Below are 16942 nucleotides of genomic sequence, written 5' to 3'. Positions count from 1 at the left end.
AGGCGTAAGGATTGAGCACATGGGCTGGCCCTCGCGAAAGGGATGGCGCCCACGAGAAGGCTGCGACCAAAACTGCGATCAAGAAGGAACAAACCCCCGGAGGAGTCACTGTGCCCGCGTGAGGTATACAGTCTCTGGCCCCCAAACATGGAAGAGAAGTGTAAAGGACCGGGATGGGTTTGGACTGTCCTCCGGAAGCTGAAGGACCCTACTCGCCCCTAAGGAATCCCTAGTTTCTCAAGGTCCTTGTCAAAGAACAGCTTACCTTTAAACGGCAACGTCCCCCACCGGGCTGTGGAGGACGGATCGGCCGACAAGTGGCGCAGCTAGAAGAGCCGTGTGGCGGACATCGCCAAGGCTATCGCCTTTGCCTGAAGGCAGCTAAGGATCATATGCGCAGCCTCTGGCCACAGGAGGTCCCGAGCGCACAGCAAAGTTGACGTTGACCCCACCTGAGACCGGCCCGCAGCAGGAACTGCTGCAAATAGTGGTACACACCCCCAGCGCCAGGAAATCAAAATGTGCTTCACATAAGCCTCAAGCAGGCGTATCGGGGCCGCTTGAAAGCCGGGAAAAAACCTCCTGAAACAAGACCGCAAAGTAATCCATGGGGGGATTATTGTGGGGTTTTTGGTTTGTTTTTTTTTTTTAGAATGAAGTATACCATCAGGAGGGGGAGCTTGATCAGGGCCCGGCCCGTCTGGGGAGCCTGCCATGCCCGCAGGCGCAACTGTTTGGGCGAGGGAGGAAAGGGGAAGGCACTTGCCAAATCCCTGAATCCCGCCAGGACCGGGCCATAACCGTGGGCAAAGAGGCTGTACCAGGGGTGGAAGGATAGCCCACGCAACTGATTGGCAATAGGATCCAGGAGGACCGGATCCGCCGGGAGGTCGGGGGGGGGGGGGGGAAGAAGGCACCTCCAGGACCACCCATGCCCCAAGGGACCCCGGGGGCTCCGTAGCCGGCCAAACTGTCAACGGCACAGAGCGGGGAAATTTTATTTAATTATTTTTTTTTTTTTATTGTTGTGTCCCGGGGGGGCAAGGGGGGGACCTTCCCCCTCCTCCTGCATGCTCGCTAAAGGGGATCTACGCAGGAGGAGGAAACATGCAAATAACAAAACAAGCCAAAAAAAAAAAAATCCCGGGAGGGGGAGGCGAGGGGGTGACAAAGAACCTTTCCTGGTCAAATCGGGGGGTAGCTGCAAAAAAATCAGCCCTCCCCCCAGCCCCAGGGAGCTCCGAAAACGGAGCCGATAAAAAATCCAAAATGGCCACCGTTCCCGGGCTTTCCCAACCCGGGAACGGCCTGGCCAAGCTCTGGGGACTCGATCCCCATGCTAAATTTGCCTTCACAGCTGAGGAGGGACCCTCCCCACCTGGCAGGGGGACATAGAAGAGGCCCCTTCGTAAAAAACTTGAAGGGGGCTGGAAGAGAAGAGGCAGGCTGCCTGCCGCGGCAAAGAGAGAGCCGCTCTGAAGAAAAAAAGGCTGCAGAGACAAAGTTTGATTGACAGCCTGGAGGCCAGGAGTGAAGCAGGGGGGAAACCTGCTGACTCCTCCTGCCTGTCTGGCTGCCGGTTCAAGGCCTCCTGAGACCAGAAAAGAAAAAAAGACTGGTCTACTGCTGCAAATAAGTTAGAGGTAGGGGAATACCTGCAACTTATATTCAAACTTTAAAGTTGAAATTTTCTTCCCTTTTTTTTTTTTGTAGACTGAGCGCAGCAGTCGGGTTCTAAACCCTCTCGGCAGCCAGAGGGGGGGAGACGAGACCGGGACAGACTCGGTCCCCACACCTTGAAGCGGGTACGGACTCAGGCTATGCAGCGCACAAGGGGCAAAGCCCCCCTGAGACCGGCAAGAGCCGGGAGACGGATCCGTCTCCCACACAGAAGAAAGAGAAAAAAGATCACAAAGAAAAATCTCTTTAATACGAAGGAAAACAAAATTAAGTACTTGCTTGATCCGTAAGGAAAGAAGAAAGAAAGGCTGACTAGCCTAAAGCAGAGAACGAAGGGTGAGCTGCTGCACCTGCTGGAGACAGACGAATACTGGAGGGTTATAGGATAGGCTCTGTCCTCATATAGGATATCCTTTCAGTTTTGGTCTGTTTCCACCTGCTGGAAAGGAGGCTCAACCCACAGTCTGGACTGATCCAGGTATGTACAGGGAACTAATTTTTATCTTTTTTTTTTTAATATCAGTATCAGTTCAGGACCACAGTTTCTGCACCATCTCCATCTGCTAGAGACAGAGAAATACTGAAGGGATCCAGGTGGCATACCAGATTAAGAGGAGGTGCTCTTCAAGTTTTTCTCTGTCTCCATCTGCTGGAAGGGAGGCAAAACCCAGCAGTCTGGACTGATCCGTGTACATACAGGGAAACTTGCTTTTACATATACATCCAGTTCCACGAATCCTTCGCCACATTTGCTGTGAAAAACCCTGCTGTCCTTGGGAAGCAGTCGCCAGGGCACTTTCTCACCGTTCCACGAGGCCAACATTTTGATGTCCAAATGAGGTCGTGGTCGCTGGCTACGGGCCTCATAAAGCTGATCTCTGCACTCGCTGAGAATGCTCTTCAGGTGGCTCATGTCCAACCCAAATCTGGCAGCCGTCAGTTCAAGCGAGTACCGCATCATTAGCACATTCTTTCCAGTCAGCTCGCCATGAGGATCCTGAAACACACAGACATCCAGATGCCAGTCCATCGGCAGCCACACATACCCAGCCCACTGTAATAACAAACAAATACCCCATGACACCAGTGTGAAATATGAATATTCAACAGGATTTGTCTGGCTAAAGTTCAGGACTTAACAGGACCAAGGTGAAATTGCTACTTACTTGATAATTTCTGTCATCTAAGGAAGGTAAGCAATTCACCCAGGTGGGTTATGCACTCCTACCAGCAGATGGAGACGGAGTAAAATTGACTCGCTGACATCACTGATATATAGCCCTGCCAATAACGCTAGAAAAACCAAATTGTGGACAAACTTATACTTGAACATGACTATTAACAGTCAACCACTCATTTTCTTCCAGCCAACTAGGAAGCACTGAGCTCAGTAAAAAGTTATCATCAACTGATCTTAGGGGCTGGTTAATTCACTTACTAGTCCTTCAAATGAAGCAAAAGAAATAACACTTCGCATCATCTGCAAATAAAGGATGAACTAAAATCCAGTAGGCAGCCTGGATAGGTTGTAGATTGGCCTACCTTCCTTAGAGGACAGGAAATTATCACCTTCCTCTGCACCCGGGCAGGCCAATCCACATTGGTGGGATGTACCAAAGCTACTCCCGAAAAGGGTGGGAGGCTGCCTGTGGTCTTGTCAACACCACACATGCAAAAATCACGTCCTCTTGAACCTTAACATCCAAATGGTAATGCTCGGAGAAAATATGTAAGGCAGACCATGTCGCTGCCCAGCAAATCTCAACAGGAGACAACAACTAATCTCCGCCCACTAGACCGCCTGAGCTCTAGTGGAATACGCTCTGATATGACCAGATAATTGCACATCTGCATCTACAAAGGCAACAGTGATGATCTTTAACCCAATGGGCTACCGTTGCCTGCAACACCAGTTCCACTTGTTTACCTCCACCACAGAGCACAAACAGTCGATTAGTCTTCCTTAAGAAGTGAGCACCCTTCAAATACCTCACCAGATGCTGCTTGACATCCAAGGCATACAACAACCGATAATTCCGCTCATCTTTATCCTTATCCAGTGTGGGAAGGGAAATAGACTAATTCAAATGAAACTCTGAAACCACTTTCAGTAAAAAAGAAGGTACAATGTTGCGTCCATCGCTGCTCGACGCCCTCACTCCGCCCTCTCTACCTCTGTGGCGACTCCCTCCGAGTCTGATGGACGGTTTGCTGCCGCGGCGTCTCCATGCTTTCTCTCTCCGGCATCCCCGGACCGGCATGACGCTGCGGATCCGCCATGTTCCTGATGATGTAGGGCGCGCGCTCTGATTGATGTACCAGCAAGGGCGCGAACCTCGGGGGCGTCCCCTGAGATGACGTCATCCACTTCCAATATAAAAGGTCTCAGTATTTGCTAACGAATCAAGTTAGCAAGGACAAGGACAAGAATACGGACTCACTACTGATTCGTCCAAGCTACTCTGCCTCCTCGGACTTACCAGGGGTACCCGCTCCTTGGGGGCCTCGCTCTCTTTTCTTTATTTCAGATTGCAGATAGGAACTGGTACTTGCTCCTCGAGGGCCCATGTTCCTGAACACTCTGAAGATTCTCTACTGCCTGGAAGCTATCGCAGATACAGACATTTATTGCAGATAAGAACCGGTACTCGCTACTCGAGGGCCCATGTTCCTGAAAACACTGAAGATTCTCTACTGCCTGGAAGCTATCGCAGATACAGACAATTGTGAGTTACCATCGCTCTCTCAGAGCTTTTCCTGGAACTAGGTACTCGCTCCTCGAGGGCCTAACCCTTTCCAGCTACTGAGCTTCTTTAAGACTTTATGTGAGTTTTGTCATCTAGTTCTGGCTATGAACACAGCATACCCTGTCTATTCACTATCTATAGTTTCTCTACAGCTCAGCAACCCTGGGATCGCTGTTCCAGTTCCTGAGGGACTTCAGCCCTGCCGGGCATATCAGCTCACTACTGCCACCTCTGGTGGTTCTACTAACCAATCTAATAAAAGAACTATCTGTGTTTGTCTCCATACCCAAGCATAGCTGGTGGTCCCTCTCAGGATATCCTCCTGGGGGCGCTGCCATCTTCCATGGACCCAAGGACCCACCTATCTACTTTCCTTTACAGCCAAGTGCTCTCTCCAAGCACTCCGCTGGTAACAGATTGTTAACTCCTCACGGAGTCTCTAACAGATTGCTACTCCTCCCTTCTACAGTAGACGAGGTATAACAAGATTGCTAACTCCTCCCTCTACAGAAGCAGTTCATAACAAGATTGCTAACTCCTCCTACCACGGGAGCAGATCCGTAACAGATTGCTAACTCCTCCCCCATCAGGAGTCTTCAGCATCAGATTCATAACAGATTGCTAACTCCTCCCATCTGGAGGAGCGAACCATAACATACAGTCCTAGGCTGTACCGCCCCCAGAGTTATCTGTAGAAATTGCTCACTGCAAGAAAGAGCTTGTAGCTCGGAGATCCACCGTGCCAAACAGATCACTACCAGAAAAACTGTTTTCAAGGTGAGCAGCCTCAAGGAGAGATCATGTAGTGGCTGACATATAGGACCCACCAAAAAAATGCAAAACCAGATTACCGTCCCAAAGAGGCACCAGTAAACGCAAGGGAGGACATAGATGTTTGACTCCCTTCAAGAATCTGGACATATCTGGATGGGAAGACAAGAGTCTACCATACAGACCTTCAGATATCTGAAAAGTTTTAATGATGCACAACCATCAAACCTTTTCCATTGGAAAGAAATCAGTAAAACTAGAGGTCATGAAATGAAACTCTAGGGAGGACGGCTCAGAACCAATGTCAGGAAATACTTCTTCATGGAGAGGATGGTGAACGCCTGGAATGTCCTTCCCGAACAGGTGGTGAAGACAAAAACAGTCAAGGAATTCAAAGGGGCATGGGATAAACACTGTGGATCCCTAAAGGCTAGAGGATGGAAATGAAGGAAAGAGAGCATGGGGGTAGCTGAGGGTAACCTGGTGGTATGGCAGTTGTACTCTTAACCTGGTGGTATGGCAGTTGTACTCTTAACAAATAAGCCTTGATACTGTTAATGCAACTCCATCATTGCTCTCTGTTTCAACATCAGTGAGAAATGGGGTACTGGATTCAGACAGTAACCTACAAGGGCCCTGACTTTTACGGTTTGGGGAACAAATAAACATGGGGGTAACTAGATGATGCGGCGCTTACTACCCTTAATCACTAAGCCTGATATTTTGATGCAACTCCAACACTGCTCTCTGCTTTCATGGCAACGATTAAGGGAAAATGGATTCAAACAGCATCCGAGGGCCTTGACTTTTATGGTCTGGTAAACTGATAAGCATGGAGATATTTACACATGGAGGTATTTACACTTCGAATAATAGAAGGACTAGGGGGTATTCCATGAAGTTAGCAAGTAGCACATTTAAGACTAATCGGAGAAAATTCTTTTTCACGCAACGCACAATAAAGCTCTGGAATTTGTTGCCAGAGGATGTGGTTAGTGCAGTTAGTGTAGCTGGGTTCAAAAAAGGTTTGGATAAGTTCTTGGAGGAAAAGTCCATTAACTGCTATTAAACAAGTTTACCTAGAGAATAGCCACTGCTATTAATTGCATCAGAAGCATGGGATCTTCTTAGTGTTTGGGTAATTGCCAGGTTCTTGTGGCCTGGTTTGGCCTCTGTTGGAAACAGGATGCTGGGCTTGATGGACCCTTGGTCTGACCCAGCATGGCAATTTCTTATGTTCTTATGTTCAAAGTGCAGCAGATACTGGCATAAGCTTGCTGGGCAAACTGTTTGGATCATTTGGCCCTTTTCTGCCGTCATTTCTATGTTTCTATGTTACCTATAGCAAGCAAGAGCTATTACCTGTACCTTCAGAGTGTTTAAGGTCAAGCCTTTAACCAAATCTTCCTGTAAAAACTCCAATATTAATGGAATTTCTACTTTAGGAGGGTAAGAACCTCGCACCTCACACCAGTTATCAAACACTCTCCAAACACAAATAGAAGCCAGAGAGGTAGAAAACTTGCTGGCATGAAGCAATGTGGAAATCACCACCGAAGAATAATCATGCTTCAGCAATTGAGTCCTTTCAAGGGCCAAATTGTAAGACAAAACCAACCCGGATCGTCATGCAGTATTGGCCCCTGATGCAACAGATCCTTCCTGATTGGTAACTTGAGAGGACTGCCCACCAGGAGCCGATGAAGATCAGTGTACCACAGCCTCCAGGGCCATTCCAGAGCCACTAGAAGTACGGTCTCGATCTGACTCGCAATCTTCCAAATTACCCTGCCGATCTTTGGCCAAGGCGGGAAAGCATTTAAAACCCCGCTCTGCGGCCACACCTGGACGAGAGCATCGATTCCCAGCACTCTCAGATCCCTTCTGCAACTGTAGAATCTTAGTACCTTCACATTGTTGGAGCTCGCCATTAAGTCCACCAAGCTACTATAAGTTGAAAGGCCTCGTCTGCTATATCAGGGTACAAATTATATCGCAATGATAGGGAGGATCAACTTGGTGGGGGTGTGGCACTTTATGTCCGGGAGGGTATAGAGTCCAACAGGATAAAGATCATACAAGAGAGTAAATGCTCAGTAGAATCTATATGGGTAGAAATCCCATGTGTGTTGGGTAAGAGTATAGTGATAGGAGTATACTACCGTCCACCTGGACAAAATGGTCAGACAGATGATGAAATGCTAAGAGAAATCAGGGAAGCAAACCAATTTGGCAGTGCAATGATAATAAGAGATTTCTGGGTAAATGTAACATCAGGACTTGCTAGAGACATAAAGTTCCTGGATGTAATAAATGATTGCTTAATGGAGCAATTGGTTCAGGAACCAACAAGAGAGGGGCTATTTTAGATTTAATTCTTAGTGGAACGCAGGATTTGGTGAGAGAGGTAACGGTGGTGGGGCCACTTGGCAACAGTGATCATAACATGATCAAATTTAAACTAATAACTGGAAGGGGGACAATAAGTAAATCTGCAGCTCTAACACTAAATTTTAAAAAGGGAAACTTTGATAAAATGAGGAAAATAGTTAGAAAAAAACTGAAAAGTGCAGCTGCAAAGGTTAAAAGTGTTCAACAGGCTTGGACATTGTTTAAAAATACAATCCTAGAGGTGCAGTCCATATGTATTCCGCGCATTAAGAAAGGTAGAAGGATCCTTCTCCAAGCTATTACCGCCTACATTCCTTTCTCATGTTAATAGTAAATAGTTAGTCCTCTTCTTCTTTTATTCTTTTCTCATGTTAAGAGTTAATAATTAGACCTTTTAGAGTATTTCCTTTACCTAAAATCTACCCTTTGTTCAACCTCTGTTAGACATTAAATTATTGTAAAGCCTGTTGCTACGTTATGTTATACTGTGAACCGAGGTGATGTTTCTAACGTGCCCCAGTATATAAAAGTTCTTTAAATAAATAAATAAATAAATAAATAAATAAATAAAATAAGGCAAAACGATTACCGGCATAGTTAAAAGGTGAGGTGAAAGAGGCTATTTTAGCCAAAGAAACATCCTTCAAAAATTGGAAGAAGGATCCATCTGAAGAAAATAGGATAAAACATAAGCATTGTCAAGGTAAGTGTAAAACATTGATAAGACAGGCAAAGAGAGAATTTGAAATGAAGTTGGCCATAGAGGCAAAAACTCATAATAAAAACTTTTTAAAATATATCCAAAGCAAGAAACCTGTGAGGGAGTCGGTTGGACCATTAGATGACAGAGGGGTTAAAGGGGCCTCTTAGGGAAGATAAGGCCATTGCAGAAAGACTAAATGAATTCTTTGCCTCCGTGTTTACTAATGAGGATGTTGGAGAGATACCAGTTCCGGAGATGGTTTTCAGGGGTGATGAATCAGACGAACTGAACGAAATCACTGTGAACCTGGAAGATGTAGTAGGCCAGATTGACAAACTAAAGAGTAGCAAATCACCTGGACCGAATGGTATGCATCCTAGGGTTCTAAAGGAACTCAAAAATGAAATTTCTGATCTATTAGTTAAAATTTGTAACCTATCATTAAAATCATCCATTGTACTTGAAGACTGGAGGGTGGCCAATGTAACCCCAATATTTAAAACATGCTCCAGGGGCGATCCGGGTAACTATAGACCAGTGAGCCTGACTTCAGTGCCGGGAAAATAGTGGAAACTATTCTCAAGATCAAAATCGTAGAGCATATAGAAAGACATGATTTAATGGGACACAGTCAACATGGATTTACCCAAGGGAAGTCTTGCCTAACAAATCTGCTTCATTTTTTTAAAGGGGTTAATAAACATGTGGATAAAGGTGAACCGGTAGATGTAGTGTATAAGAAAATTATTACTTACCTGCTAATTTTCGTTCCTGTAGTACCATGGATCAGTCCAGACAGTGGGTTATGTCCCCAATCCAGCAGATGGAGTCAGCAAAAGCTTCGAGGGGGCGTCACCATATATACTACTACCCACTCTGCAGGAGTTCAGTATCGAGTATATCAAAGCCCGAGTAGACAACCAAACCCCCGTATTGGATCAAGTTTACAAGAATCGGCAACAATAAGCCGCTTAACCCAAGTAAAGAACTGCAACCGTCCCACCAACGGGTAGGAGGTCGTGAATACAGCATGTCAACCCGAAGGGAACTGTGAGAAAACAGTGAAAACTGAAAAGTCATGAAAGACATAAAAACACTACAGTACCATAGAGAACAGCTGAGCAGGATGAGAACCCAAAAGCGGTGGGCGTCTGGACTGATCCATGGTACTACAGGAACGAAAATTAGCAGGTAAGTAATAATTTTCTTTTCCCTGTACGTACCTGGATTAGTCCAGACAGTGGGATGTACCCAAGCTTCCCTAAATCGGGTGGTCCTGCGAGGCCTGCTCGTAGCACCTGCTCGCCAAAGTGTCCAGAGACGGAAGAGGCGAGGTGTAGACGATAGTGCCTCGAGAACGTGTGTAACGATTTCCAAGTGGCTGCTCTACAGATTTCTTGAGAGGAGACCGAGCGAGTCTCCGCCCAGGAGGCCGCCTGAGAACGTGTAGAATGCGCTACAATACCGGGTGGGGGAGTCCGTCCCACCCCAATGTAGGAAGCGGCAATGCCGGCCTTCAACCATCTAGCAATGGTCGTCTTCGAGGCCTGAGACCCCTTCTTAGGACCAGACCAAAGGATGAAGAGATGGTCAGAAGTCCGGAACTCATTTGTAGCCTCCAAATAGAGACGCAGAGTGCGCTTGACATCCAAGAGTCGGAGAGACTTCGGCTCAGAAGAAGAGAAGGATGGCAGTTCCACCGTCTGATTCACATGGAACGCAGACACCACCTTCGGGAGAAAGGAGGGGACGGTGCGAAGCGAAACCCCAGAGTCGGAGAAACGGAGATAAGGCTCTCTGCACGACAGCGCCTGCAGCTCCGAGATGCGTCGAGCGGAACAGATGGCCACCAGAAACACAGTCTTGAGGGTGAGATCCTTAAGCGTTGCACTCCGCAGTGGTTCGAACGGTGGTCCCGACATGGAGCGGAGCACAAGGTTGAGACTCCAGGAGGGACAAGGATCCCGCAACGGAGGCCGCAGATGCTTGACACCCTTGAGGAAGCGAACAATGTCCGGGTGTTGTAGCAGAGAGCCCCCATCGCGCAGGAGCGAACCAAGGGCGGCCACCTGATCCCGTAGTGAGTTATAGGCGAGCCCCTTGTCCACCCCCGCTTGTAGAAACTGAAGGATCTGAGGAACAGAAGCCTTAGCGGGTCTCGTACTCTGGCTGGTACACCACAGCTCGAAAACCTTCCAGACCCGAACATAGGCCACCGACGTCGAAGACTTACGGGAACGCAACAGCGTTGACACTACCACCTCCTGGTAGCCCCGGCGCCGGAGGCGGCGCCTCTCAAAAGCCAGGCCGCAAGACAGAAGAGTTCTGCCTGATCGAAAAATACCGGGCCCTGGTGCAGGAGGCGGGGGAGATGTCCTAGTCAGATGGGTCCGTTGATCACCAGCTGGAGGAGGTCCGCAAACCAGGGTCGCCTGGGCCATTCTGGCACGACGAAAATCACATTCCCCTGATGAGCCTCTATTCTGCGGAGTATTCTTCCCACCAGTGGCCACGGTGGAAATGCGTATAGAAGAAGATGGGATGGCCATGGGAGCACTAGGGCATCTACTCCCTCCGCGCTTCACTCTCTTCGGCGACTGAAGAAATGGGGAGCCTTGGCGTTTTGCGCGGATGCCATCAGATCCAGGTGTGGGGTTCCCCACCGCTGGACAAGCAGTTGCATCGCCTCGTCGGAAAGGGACCATTCTCCGGGATCCAGTAGCTGCGACTGAGGAAATCCACCGGGACGTTGTCCACTCCTGCGATGTGCGAGGCCGCCAGGCGGACAAGATGTCGTTCCGCCCACTGCATCAACATCGCTGCCTCGAGCGCGACCTGCGGACTGCGCGTGCCGCCCTGTCGGTTGATATAGGCCACCGTGGTCGCGTTGTCCGATAAGATCCGGACCTCCCGATTCCGAAGGAGTGGTAGGAAGTGTCGCAGAGCCAGTCTGACCGCTCTGGTCTCCAGGCGATTGATGGACCACTTCGTCTCCTCCTCGGACCACGTCCCCTGCGTGGCGCTGCGGTCGCACACTGCTCCCCAGCCTACGAGACTGGCATTGGTGGTTACCACCACCCAATTTGGCAGATCGAGGGACACGCCGCGAGCCAGATTCTCCGGATCCATCCACCAGCTCAGGCTGTACCTGGCAGACTGCGGCAGAGGGAGAAGCACCTGGTAGTCCTGCGAAAGCGGTTTCCAACGGGAGAGGAGTGCTCTCTGTAGGGGCCTGAGGTGCGCAAACGCCCAAGGGACCATGTCGATGGTGGAGCCCATCACCCCCAGGAGCTGCAGGTAGTCCCAGGAGGTGGGATCTGGTAACGCAGAGAACCGCTGTATGTGATCCCGCAAGGAGTGCGCCTTGTCCTGCCTCAGAAAAACCTTGCCCAGACGTGTGTCGAAGGTCGCCCCCAAAAAATCCAAGCGCTGCGAGGGCACGAGGGAGCTCTTGGAGAAGTTCACTACCCATCCCAGGGACTGCAGGAACTGTACTACCCTGGCTACCGCAGCCTGTCCGTGTAGGAAAGACTTCGCTCGAATGAGCCAATCGTCCAGGTAAGGATGAACTAGAATACCCTCCTTCCGAAGGGCAGTCGCCACGACTACCATGATCTTGGTGAAGGTGCGCGGTGCCGTCGCCAACCCGAACAGGAGCGCCATAAACTGGAAGTGCTGGTCCAGGATCTTGAACCTGAGAAGACGATGATGCTCCCGGCGGATGGGAATGTGAAGGTAGGCCTCCGTCAGATCCAAGGAGGCGAGGAACTCCCCTCGATGCACCGCCGCAATCACAGAGCGCAGCGTTTCCATGCGGAACCGGACCACCCGGAGGGACTTGTTGACTTCCTTTAAGTCCAGGATGGGCCGGTAGGATCCGTCCTTCTTTGGCACCACGAAGTAGATGGAATAATGGCCCGAGCCCACCTCTCCGGAGGGCACGGGCGCAATGGCGCCTATCTCCCGAAGCCTGTCCAGTGTCACCTGCACCGCCCTGCGCTTGGGGGCCGATCCGCAGGGGGAGAAGATGAACCTTCCCTTCGGAGCGCGGACAAACTCCAACACGTAGCCGTGTTCTATGGTGTCCAAGACCCACTGGTCTGAGGTGATCCGCGCCCACTCCTTGTAGAAGAACGCCAGCTGGCCCCCAATCCTGGGGACGGTGGAGTGGGCGAGCCGAACATCATTGTGAAGACTTAGGAGAGGGGTGTCCCGTCCCGGGGGCGGGGCTCGCGGGCCTACGCCCGCGAAAGGAGCGCGACCAGGGCTGAGACCTGGGGGCAGATGGCCTGGAGCCCGTCGGCCTATAGTTCCTGTAGCGCCTTTGCGCCCTGGCCCTGGTCCGGGAAGACGAAAACGCCCTAGAGGGCCGGTATCTGTCCTCCGGCAAGCGATGGACCGCGTTTTCCCCCAGGGACTTGATGATCTGGTCCAAATCCTCCCCGAACAGGAATTTACCCCTGAATGGCAGGGAACCCAGACTCGACTTGGAGGACGTATCCGCCGCCCAGTTGCGAAGCCATAGCAGCCGGCGTGCCGTCACTACCGAGACCATGGATCTTGCCAGGACCCGAAACAGGTTGTAGGAGGCGTCAGCTCCATACGCCACCGCAGCTTCCAGTCTATTTGCTTGGGCGGCCTCATCGGCCGGCAGAACCTGAGAGGTGAGAAGTTGTTGCACCCAGAGAAGACTCGCCCTCTGGGCAAGCGAACTGCACATCACTGCCCGCATACCCAGCGCGGAGACCTCGAAGACCCTCTTAAGGAAAACTTCCAACTTGCGATCTTGCGTATCCCGTAAGGCCGCTCCACCCGTCACTGGTATGGTCGTCCTCTTCGTGACCGCCGACACCGCGGAGTCCACTTTTGGAACCTTGATGAGATCCAGAAAATCCTCCCGCAGCGGATACAGCTTTTCCATGGCACGGCTGACCTTTAGGGAAGCTTCCGGGGTATCCCATTCCCTAGTGAGAAGCTGCAGGAACGATTCGTGGATGGGAAACGCCCGAGCCCTTGGCCGAAGGGCTGCCAGAACTGGATCCCCCTTCTTTGAAGACGTGACGACAGCGGGTGCTACGGGAACGGGTGGATCCGGCGGCGGATCGAGGTCTAACTCCTGAATAATTAGCGGGATAAGATCATCCAGCTCTTCCCTCTGGAAGAGGTGCAGCGTGCGCGGGTCGTCCCCCTCTGGTGTGGAGTCTCCTTGACTCAAGTCCGTAAGGTCCGGCCCAGGAGACGCTGGACCTGACACCGTCCCCACGGAGCCCACAGGGAGCCGGGTGCGGGCGGGGGGTTGGGGGGCCCCCACTCCCGCCGGGGTGGGGGGGGCCTGTGAGGGAGGCGAGGACCGCGGTAACTTGGCGAGGGGCGGTCCCGCGGGAGAGTCGAGGCCCTGCAGATATGCTGTGTGCATAAGAAGGATAAACTCCGGAGAAAACCCCGGTCTACCCGAAGGAGCTCCGAAGGAGGGAGACCCCGTAGGACCCTGCCCCTGCGGGTCTGGTTCCGGCAGCAAGGTCGGGGAGAAACCTCGGGGGAGTCCCTGTCCTCCAGCGCTACCTGAGTCCCCTCAGGGCGCTGGGAATGCAAGATGGCCGCCGTTCCCGCCAGGAATGGGGGAGGGGCCGGCCCGCGCCGCCCGGGCAAGCCTGACAAAAAAGAGAATTCGCCGAGGGACTGCGACGTGCCTTTCCCCCCGGGGAGGCACCGAGCGCAGATGCTCTCGCGCGAAATTCGCGACCCCGGTTCGCCGCAGGCCGAGCAACGCGACGGCCGCGGCATCGGGAGCGCCTCTAAAACAGAGCAGACAGGCAAGAAACCAATTAAATAAGCCTCGGGGGGGGGGGGCCGCGAGGAAAAACGCCACTGCGGGGGGGCCCGGACGGCCTGCACTGCCCGCCGTCGGAGACGGTGCCGCGGGGGGGCCCTCCCGGCCTCACAACCCGCCGACGACGAGGTCCCTGCCTACCCCAGCAGCCCACGAGGAGCTGTAAAATGGCCGCGGGTGAGGGAGACGCGCGGAGAGGCCGGTCCCACCGGCATCCGCGATGCACCGTCGTTGAAAAGCTGCAAAAGAAAGTACAAAATAATTGTAACACTTACCCCAGGTACGCAAGCGATAGGCTAGCACCGAGAGAGAGAGAGAAGAGACAATACAGAGGGAAGCCACACCTCCCCAATTTGAACCCCCCTTTTTTTTTTTTTTTTTTTTTTTTAAAGTAAAAAACTTGATCCAAAAAGAAATAGTCAGAGAACAGAGAAAAGGCAACCAAGGGAAGAAAATATCCTAAGGTAATCGGGAGCAACCCAGATTCCCCTACTCGCATCTGCTGGAGTCAGAAAATACTGAACTCCTGCAGAAGGGGTAGTAGTATATATGGTGACGCCCCCTCGAAGCTTTTGCTGACTCCATCTGCTGGATTGGGGACATAACCCACTGTCTGGACTGATCCAGGTATGTACAGGGAATTGGATTTTCAGAAGGTGTTTGACAAAGTCCCTCATGAGAGGCTTCTTTGAAAACTAAAAAGTCATGGGATAGGAAGCGATGTCCTTTCGTGGATTACAAACTGGTTAAAAGACAGAAAACAGAGAGTAGGATTAAATGGTCAATTTTCTCAGTGGAAAAGGATAAACAGTGGAGTGCCTCAGGGATCTGTACTTGGACCGGTGCTTTTCAATATATATATATAAATGATCTGGAAAGGAATACGATGAGTGAGGTTATCAAATTTGCGGATGATACAAAATTATTCAGAGTAGTTAAATCACAAGCAGACTGTGATACATTACAGGAGGACCTTGCAAGACTGGAAGATTGGGCATCCAAATGGCAGATGAAATTTAATGTGGACAAGTGCAAGGTGTTGCATATAGGGAAAAATAACCCTTGCTGCAGTTACACGATGTTAGGTTCCATATTAGGAGCTACCACCCAGGAAAAAGATCTAGGCATCATAGTGGATAATACTTTAAAATCGTCGGCTCAGTGTGCTGCAGCAATCAAAAAAGCAAATAGAATGTTAAGAATTATTAGGAAGGGAATGGTTAATAGAACGGAAAATGTCATAATGCCTCTGTATCGCTCCATGGTGAGACCGCACCTTGAATACTGTGTCCAATTCTGGTCGCCGCATCTCAAAAAAGATATAGTTGCGATGGAGAAGGTACAGAGAAGGGCAACCAAAATGATAAAGGGGATGGAACAGCTCCACTATGAAGAAAGGCTGAAGAGGTTAGGGCTGTTCAGCTTGGAGAAGAGACGGCTGAGGGGGGATATGATAGAGGTCTTTAAGATCATGAGAGGTCTTGAACGAGTAGATGTGACTCGGTTATTTACATTTTCGAATAATAGAAGGACTAGGGGGCATTCCATGAAGTTAGCAAGTAGCACATTTAAGACTAATCGGAGAAAATTCTTTTTCACTTAACGCACAATAAAGCTCTGGAATTTGTTGCCAGAGGATGTAGTTAGTGCAGTTAGTGTAGCTGGGTTCAAAAAAGGTTTGGATAAGTTCTTGGATGAGAAGTCCATTAATGGCTATTAATCAATTTTACTTAGGGAATAGCCACTGCTATTAATTGCATCAGTAGTCACTAACCAACCTCTTTCCCTTCTCAATAGTACTCCAACATAAACATATAAGGGAATAATTGCTTGGTGGTAATCTTGTACGGAGGTGATTCTATGAGGGTAACCGATTTGCAGTTATCCTCTCATGGACCTCCGTCTATTATTCTTTTATTAAATTTACCAACATCTTTTTTTATTTCTTGGAATTTTCGATTTTTCAATTTTTTCTAAAAGTCCCTTCTCCCCTGCTGCTTTTCCGCCCCACTGGTGTTTTATTTCATACTTATCGGGACGTCACCTCTGTAATGTCACATGGGTACGGAGCTGCTTGTCCGACACGGGCCATGTTTCGGCACGGGGTGCCTGCTTCAGGGACTATGGGAGAATGAGCTGTGTCCAAAACTGGGTTCACAGCATATGGAAAACTGTTGTGCTGCCCTGTCCCACGTACGACAAAGAAAAGCAGCACATATGCTGTGAACCCAGTTTTGGACACAGCTCATTCTCCCATAGTCCCTGAAGCAGGCACCCCGTGCCGAAACATGGCCCGTGTCGGACAAGCAGCTCCGTACCCATGTGACATTACAGAGGTGACGTCCCGATAAGTATGAAATAAAACACCAGTGGGGCGGAAAAGCAGCAGGGGAGAAGGGACTTTTAGAAAAAATTGAAAAATCGAAAATTCCAAGAAATAAAAAAAGATGTTGGTAAATTTAATAAAAGAATAATAGACGGAGGTCCATGAGAGGATAACTGCAAATCGGTTACCCTCATAGAATCACCTCCGTACAAGATTACCACCAAGCAATTATTCCCTTATATGTTTATGTTGGAGTATTAATTGCATCAGTAGCATAGGTTCTTCTTAGTGTTTGGGTAATTGCCAGGTTCTTGTGGCCTGGTTTTGGCCTCTGTTGGAAACAGGATGCTGGGCTTGATGGACCCTTGGTCTGACCCAGCATGGCAATTTCTTATGTTCTTATGTCTGCCAGTTCCCACTTCCCTGGGTCCAAGACCTTTCTGCTGAGGAAGTCAGCCCACACATTGTCCTTCCTGACAATGTGGGATGTAGAT

General features: G+C 50.0%; 1 protein-coding gene across 4 annotated transcripts in view; it reads right to left on the bottom strand.

The window, feature by feature from the left end:
- Positions 1 to 16942, bottom strand: part of SPATA20 (spermatogenesis associated 20) — a 297925-nt gene that overhangs the window by 155528 nt on the left and 125455 nt on the right. For all 4 annotated transcript variants that reach the window (XM_029600642.1, XM_029600641.1, XM_029600640.1 and 1 more), the window contains one exon: positions 2485 to 2677. In XM_029600642.1, the coding sequence (XP_029456502.1) occupies positions 2485 to 2677 (193 nt within the window). The remainder of the gene's footprint in view (positions 1 to 2484; positions 2678 to 16942) is intronic.

This window comes from Rhinatrema bivittatum, chromosome 4 (genome assembly GCF_901001135.1).
Source record: "Rhinatrema bivittatum chromosome 4, aRhiBiv1.1, whole genome shotgun sequence".
NCBI classification, from domain to species: domain Eukaryota; kingdom Metazoa; phylum Chordata; class Amphibia; order Gymnophiona; family Rhinatrematidae; genus Rhinatrema; species Rhinatrema bivittatum.
Note: the sequence above shows the minus strand (reverse complement) of the source record. Positions and strands in the feature narration are given on the sequence as shown.